The sequence below is a fragment of the Rousettus aegyptiacus genome, unplaced genomic scaffold (assembly GCF_014176215.1).
Source record: "Rousettus aegyptiacus isolate mRouAeg1 unplaced genomic scaffold, mRouAeg1.p scaffold_m13_p_5, whole genome shotgun sequence".
In the NCBI taxonomy this organism is placed as follows: domain Eukaryota; kingdom Metazoa; phylum Chordata; class Mammalia; order Chiroptera; family Pteropodidae; genus Rousettus; species Rousettus aegyptiacus.
The window spans coordinates 80490792-80498765 of NW_023416308.1; the positions used below are offsets into that span (position 1 = coordinate 80490792).

Genomic DNA, 7974 nt, shown 5'->3' on the forward strand with positions numbered 1-7974 from the left:
CCTTCCGCCTCAAACTAAAACCAATGGCAAACACGGGAAAGGCCATGTAGAGAGAGGCCAGTTCTGCATTTGTTTACTTGTTTAAATATTGAAATGTAGTCATGCATTTTGCTCAGTGTCAACACTTTCCACCTCACCAGGATGCATGATTCATGAACCTGCTCCATGTAAATTATATAGAAATTCAGATGCTAGCTGCTAGCTTGCAATCGATCTCTGTTCTTTCTCCAGAACTAGTTTCTTTGAAACTCTAGTCCCTAATTATACACTAAAAACTGCTCTGGACTTCATGGAAGACATAGATTCCAAGTTTAAGAACGTTTTCTAAAACAACACCTCCATTCTACCCATCTCTGGTAGTTTTCCCGGGCTTAGCATCCTGGCCCTGGTACAAGTGCAGAGTATGGCGTAGGGCTCTCTTGACCTCTTGGTTGCGCAAGCAGTAAATGATGGGGTTGAGCAATGGTACAATGACAGCATAGAGGACAGAGACTAGCTTATTGGTGTCAAAAGCTGAAAGTGCCTTTGGCCGAGCATAGATGAAGATGCTGGCTGCATAGAAAATGACCACAACAGTGAGGTGGGAGGCACAGGTGGAAAAGGCTTTGTGGCGCCCAGCTGCTGAGGGAATGCGCATCATAACACCCGTGATGGCCACATAGGAGGCCCCAGTAACAGTGAGTGGCCCTACCAGGATAACAATGGCCAGGATAAAGTCTGCAAGCTCTGCTGTCGACATGTCAGTGCATGAAAGGTTGAGCAATGGGGAGACATCACAGAAAAAGTGGTTGATGATGTTGGGGCCACAGTAAGAGAGACGAGAAATGAAAAAAACTTTGACCACGGATATGCCAAAACCTCCAGCCCAGGAGCTGGCTGCCAGCTGTACACACAGCCGGCCGCTGACGATGATAGGGTAGTGGAGAGGATGGCAGATGGCCACATAACGATCATAGGCCATAACGGCGAGAAGGACACACTCAGTGCAGCCCAGACCCAGGAAGAAGTAGAGTTGTGTCATGCAGCCCTCAAAGGAGATTAGCTGTCCATTGCCCTGTTTGGACCCAACGAAGCCAGCTAGCATCTTGGGAATAGTGACAGTAACATACCAGATCTCCAGGAAGGACATATTAGCCAGAAAGAAGTACATGGGTTTGTGGAGGGTGGGGTGGTTCCTAATTGCCATAATGATGAGTGTGTTCTCAGTTAGCACCAACACATAGGCCAGCAGAGAAAGGGCAAACAACAGTGCCCGCAGTGGCACAGGAGCCGGGAAGCCCAGCAACACAAACTCACTTACTCTCCCACTCTGGTTTTTTCGCTCCATGGGTTTGGTCTTGCCTGCTGCACTTCAGGAGAGGGAGTAGAGTGTCTTCTGGAGGCAGCAGCAGGTCTCCAGCCTTTCTCTTGGTGCGTTTATATTGGTAGGATGCAATGTATGTAGTACATACAATCTGTCAGCGATCTGAGGCCACTGTTCTCTTCTGTAATCTGGGAAAGAGCTAAGACAATAATGGACAAGAATAAGTAGCCTTGTGTTTGAGATAGGATAGGAATCTGTTCTGGCACTTGGAGAAGCATGTATTCATAAGCACCAGATAAAGATGAACTAGTTTTTCCCTGAAGGACATAGATACAAAACAAAAATAGGAAGAGAATCTGATCTGCCCTCCTAACACGAAAGGTTGTTTCTGAGCTGGATTGTGACTTTTTTTGAGAAACTAAGTTACATCATGAAGGAATAACAATATATTACACAAATGAGTATTTGCTATGTGTTGTTAGTACAAACATCATTCTGAAAAGTTTGCAGATAATAAGTCACTTAATTTGCAAAGGAACTTTGAATTAGTGCTATTATCAACCCCACTTAACACCTAAAGAAACTGAGGCATAGTTAATTGACTTGTTCCAGGTCATGCAGATAAGAAGAGGTTGAACCAGGAAGTCAGGACTTCAAAGTTTCCTAAATATTCAGGCAACATGAAGTATTGACAGTAAGAGGCATCCTAGATTTACATCCAAGAGAAGGAATCTCTGAGGCTCATCTAGGGAAGTAGTTTCTTTCTTTGAGGGTACAAAGTGAACCCCAAAAGTTCAGAAGCTATCGAATGAAAATCCTGCATAACCTAGTACTTCAGAGGAGGGCCTCAAACCCACCTGATAATCCTATTAGGAAGAGAATTTTGAATGACAGGAGAACTGAGAATCCCAATGGTTCTGAAAGTTGCTCTCTCTTGGAATGAGAGTAATGCAGCTTCTTTAGTATTATTAAAAGCTAAACATTGTGTGTTCACCACCCAAAGTCAAATCTTCTTCCATGACCATATACTTGACCTCCTTTGCACTTACCTACACACAATGTGATATACAGATATTGCATTAGTGATTTGTGCACTTGAAGCCTATATAATTTTGTTAGCCAAAGTCACCAAATAAAGTTAACATTTAAAAAATTAAATAAATAAATAAAAAGGAAAAAAAACCTAAACTGAGGCACATTAAAATTTTCAAGAGTTTATTTGAGGAAACATCAATTCAAATCAGGCAGTGCTGAACTGAAAGTGGTTGAGAGAAGCTAGTGGCAAGACTTTTACAGAGTAGACCTGGAAGCAATGCAAGGATATTATTTGACTGGTTATAGCTTAACTCATTGCCTTTTTGGAAAGGCCTAGCTGGCTGTTTGTGACTGGTTGTTTTTAAATTTAGTTTCTCATGTATGAATGCATTTACAATTAACTCTTGCTTAAGTTTTGGTTTGTTTACCTATGTAGGCTACCAATGCTAAGGCCACCTAGTCTAATGGCATACTTGTTTAATTATTTTGACAGTATCAAGACAAATATTAAAGCATACATTTAGTGGAGTATTCTATTTGTTTACCTTGATATCAAAAATAAAATTTGCCCTTTCAAACTTCAAGCCTCTTCTGGATCTAATGGTGACATTTCCACATGGGAGCTGATATGAGGAAATGGTTATCGTTTCCCTACTGTCTCTGTATGGTTTTATCACTGGAAGGGAGTATAGAGATTAGAAAGGAGAATGTGGGGAGAATCAGCTGATCAGCTGAGTCCTAGTACCCTTCAGCAGATTCCTTACTTATTAGATTTAGGCCTGTTTCTATGAGGTTAGCAGGGGCAGAATGTGTTCACACATCAGATTTCAACCTGAAATTATTTTTTTCAGTTTCATTGCATCATAATTACCATAAAACATTGTGTAAATTTGATACAAGTATATATTGATGATTTGATACAAGTATATATAGTGAAATATGTACCACAATAAGGTTAGTTAATGCATCCTTTACCTTAACATAATTACCATTTTGTTGTTGTTATGGTGAGAACACTAAAGCTCTACTGTCATTGCAACCTTCAAGTTTATAATACAGTATTGTTAACTGTACATATAATATTATACATTATATCCCCAGAACATATTCATCTCTAACTAAAAGTCTGTACTCTATACCAACGTCTCCCCAATTACCCAGCCTTCAGCCCTGACACTCACTGCTCTTCTTTCTGTGTCTGTGAGAATCCAAGACATGGGAACAACCTAACTGTCCATCAGTAGATGAATGGATAAAGAATATGTAATATATAAAATTTACTCATAGAAAAGGAGAAAATCCTGCCCTTTGCAACAACATGGATAGACTTAAGGGCATCTTACTAAGTGAAATAAGCCATACAAATCCACTAATAGTTTTATACCTGAGTTTTTTTTTCTCTTTATGCTCTGTGATTAATACTTGAACATTTCTCTCAATACTAGAGAACTCTAATACAACTACAAAATGTCAATTACCCTGGCTTTTATTTTCCACCACTCCATTCTTAATATTTATACCCATTATTTATTTTAAAATTTATGATGGATCAACTATGTCCCAGACCACAGGCTAAGAATTACATTACATAAACGGTAAACAAGGCATGTACTAAGTTTTCAAGGAGTTCATAATATAGGGTAAACGTCTTATCTCTAAGTTTAAGCTGCTACACCTGCCCTACATTATATACTAGCTTCATAAGTGGGAATCTCAGAAGTACAATGGTCATTCCTAAACTTAGCCTCGATCCTTTCTCCTCAATACTAGTCTCATCTGCCATTCATTGGGCAGTTGACCTTCTTGGCCCCAGACCTTCCTGCATATTCTTTATTTAATCTTCTCCACCTTCACATTTGATGCTCTGAATCCTTGAATAAAAAGATTAGTTTCTCACGCACGGACTCCTAGTTGGTCTTACTACCTATAGTGTCTCCCCTACCCCTCAAATCTTCCTATAGTACCCCATTGCCTACACAATAATGTTCAAGCTATTTAACAAGGCATGCAAGTATTTCCTGTCCTGCCATTTCTGCCACCAAAACCTTATCTCTTGTCACAACCTACATCATATTTTATACCCTGCAGCACTTGGCATACAGCATATGTATTACCAGTGTAGCTTTGCTCATACAATCTCTATGAGTATGGCTAACTTCTAGTTGTCTTCAAATCTTGGCTCATGTGGCATCTCCTCATAGAAACATTAGTTGTCCTTGTATCCTTTCCCCTTCACTGCTTTGGCGAGCTTCCTCTCACTTCTGTTCCCAGTCTACATTTCTACAGACATAGCTTATTCGCTGGTATTTTTGTCTTTCCTTTTGACAATAATTCCTATTATAGGATCTGCTTCAGTAACCAATTAGTAAAGATATTATAATATTTGTATGTATGCATGGATGGGTGGGAAAACAAAGAAAGTTATGATATAGGCAAATCAGGTGAATTGTAGGTGATATGAATGAAATATGAAGAAGGCAGAATGTAAAATGTTGTTGGGTAGAAATATCAGGAATAGAGAATTTAAAAGGATTACCAGAAAATCTGACAGAGTCAGAATAATATGTAATGAAAACAGACATCAAATGTAGGAAAGTGAGGGGAACCACAGGGATGAGATAAAACATGAGGAAGTTAGATTACATGCAGAGACATTGGAACTGCTATGAATAAGATGTATGACATTTGGTAGGATAAATTTGCTGTATAGATGACAAAACCAATGATAGAAGATTTGATAAAGATAAGTATCATATCGAAAGGATAAACTAGGAACCAAAGTTCATAAACACTGTAGGGAGGACAGACAGATTATGAATAAATAAAGAGACCAACTACAAGTGGAAAAGATGAAGTAAGTGACCTTGGTCTGAGTATCCACAGAATGGGCCAAATGTGGAAAATGTTGATAGGGGTTTGGATGTTATTAGGTATAGAGAGGAATAGGAAGGTGAATGTATTAGACAGAGTAAACATAAGAGAATTAAGCACTTGAAGAGGAATGTAGCAAATAACAGAATCCACTCACTTTATTCAAATGTCTGACTCAGGGTCCTCCTAAGATGGCCAGGCTAGTTAGAAAAAAGACTTCAGGAGTGTATATGAAAAGAAGGTTGAAGCATCAGGACAAAGAAAGCTGTTGCAGAGACTCCACCTTCTTTTACTCTCCTGATCAGAGAATCTGCCAAACCAGGTAAGCTTGTTTTATCTTACATCCCCCGCCTGTAGTCCACATTTTGCCCTCCTCCTTTCTGACGCTTTGGGATGGCACTGATGCTGTAGCCCAAGAGACCAAAAGAAGTACAACAAGGGGTGGGGTGGGGTGGGGGAAGTGGGGAAACTGAGACAGAGGACAGGAAAAGGGTATGTTTATGAAATCTAGAAAATAGAAATTTATCAGGAAAGTTCCATGAAGGAGAGGGTCACACTAGACCCTACAAGCTCAAGGTTCTCCCCTTGCCTTCTCCTTCCTTGGCAGTCTTCGTGTCTTTCTATCATGCCACATTCCTGCTGAAGGGAAAGCCTTTGGGGTTAGGCCAGGCCAACCTGGGATTATATCCTAGCCCAGTCATAGAATCTTGGAACATTTATTTAACTACTTTCAACCTTACCTGGAGTGCTTGGAACATTACAGGAGTTCAACGATGTTATTCCATTTTTTATCTTCTGGGTTTCAGTCCATGTTTGTGATTTGTATTTGGTTTACTCTAGAGTTTTCTTATATATCAGTTTGTTTTTCATAAAATGCTAATGACATATATTCCAGGTATTTTGAGGATTAAGTAAAACAACGTTTGTGAAAGGTTTGCACAGTGCTAAGTACAGGTTAATAATGTGGGCTCCACAGTCCCACTGCTTGTGTTCAACTGTGTGAGCTTGGGAAAATTATTTGACCTCTCTGTGCATCTTTTATCTGTAAAATGAGAATAGTTCTAATATCTATCTCACAGAGTTGTGAAGAGTAAATAAATGTATGGATGGAATTTTTTAGAACAACACATGAAAGACCATATTTCTCAATAAATGTTAGGTGGCGTTCAAGAAATATTTGTTAAACCTGAGTCCGCTGAGATTGGAGAGGAAATTATTCATGGGAATATTTAGAGATGTAAGAGAAGACTCTTTGATATTCCCAGTTTAAGAGAGATTCTCACAAATACCTGGGAGAAAAAAGTTCTTATTTTCAATAATTATAAAATTTCTTATTTTAAATAATTCTATCATGAGTGTGATTGGGCCTTTATCATCGTCTGGATCATTATGCTGTTTATGAGCCTCACAAATCTCATGATGGAAACAAAACTCAGTATTCAGGAATGGAAAAGATACTGAGGAAGACATGGGGGAAGAAACCAAGCCAAAAGAAAATGATGCAGCAAGAAAGAGGGTTAGAGCTTAAAAGAATATCTGCAAAGGCCCTTGCAAAAACAAACAAAAAAACCCCTAATTTTGAGTAAACTCATCTGCCACAGATGTTGTAATAAACCCTATTTTGAATAAAGGAAAATATCTATATTCATAAATATTATTGACATTTGGAAAACTACCAAAGCCGGCAGCTGGTCATTAACCTAAATCTGGTTGATGTGGTAGTGCTGTTTAAACGAGGAATGTTTGTAAAAGTTTAGATTTGTTGAGGTTGATGTCAGTTTGCCTTTGGTGATTATTAACAGTCAACATACCATGACAAAAGGCTAAATAAAATGAGCAATAATCATGTTTACTATTTAATCCATCTGACAAACACAACACCTTCGAGGACAGAGGAAGTACATCCATAAAATAAAAAATACTAATCCAGATTTCTTTATCCAAAACGAATGGGACACTTGGAATTTCCAGATTTTAGAAAGGTGATATGCTGCATGCACCGTGCGATTCCTAACATCTCTGGCGTGTTCAGAAGCAGCATATTGAAATCAAGCACGTGAATATATCTACAGCAAAATCTGTGACTACTTTTACAATGTGGAATAAATAAAGGTAATAAATAATCTCATATCAATTCATAACAAAGTTTGTCATTCAATGAGTATAAGCCTCAAACACAAAAAAAATAATTAGCAAAGTTGCTTGTATTTTGGATTCGCGGATAGAGACTTGTGGAATCCATATCTATTTAAAATCAAAAGAATATAAAAATGGAGAAATACTAAATAAGTTCATCTTGAGACTGAAGATGGCAAAAATATTCTTCATCCCCATTATTTTGTGCTGCTTAGGCAGTTTCTGTGAATATAATTTGTGAAAGAAATGAATAATAAATATTGAAAAGATAGATGCAAAAATATTATTCACATATATGGTTATTTTTTATTGTATTAAATTTATTACAGTGACATCAGCTAATAAAATTATATAGGTTTCAAGTATATATATTCGATAATACATCATATGTATATTGCATTGTGTGTTCACCAATCAAAGTTAAATTTTTTTCTGTTACTGTGTATTTGATCTCATTTATTTTTATCTACCTCCCCCACCATCTCACACCTAAATGAATTCTAAACTCTTGTCTGTTTCTGAGTTATATTTTACTTGTCTTGTTAATTTCTTGCTTTCATTTTTATATCCTATGTATGAGTGAAATCATATGGTTCTCATCTTTTTCTATGTGACTTATTTTGCTTAGC

The 7974-nt window shown here is 37.9% G+C and overlaps 1 protein-coding gene across 1 annotated transcript; it reads right to left on the bottom strand.

Annotated features, from left to right (window-relative positions):
* Nucleotides 1-254: 254 nt before the first annotated feature.
* LOC107506575 (olfactory receptor 226-like) lies at nt 255-1395 on the bottom strand. The gene has a single exon (XM_016137275.2). The coding sequence runs from the start codon at nt 1325-1327 to the stop codon at nt 344-346; it is 984 nt and encodes a 327-aa protein (XP_015992761.1). The 5' UTR covers nt 1328-1395; the 3' UTR covers nt 255-343.
* Nucleotides 1396-7974: the final 6579 nt, after the last annotated feature.

Excerpts from the sequence above, each read along its gene's own strand:
- LOC107506575 (XM_016137275.2), bottom strand. The coding sequence starts at position 1,327 with ATGGAGCGAAAAAACCAGAGTGGGAGAGTAAGTGAGTTTGTGTTGCTG.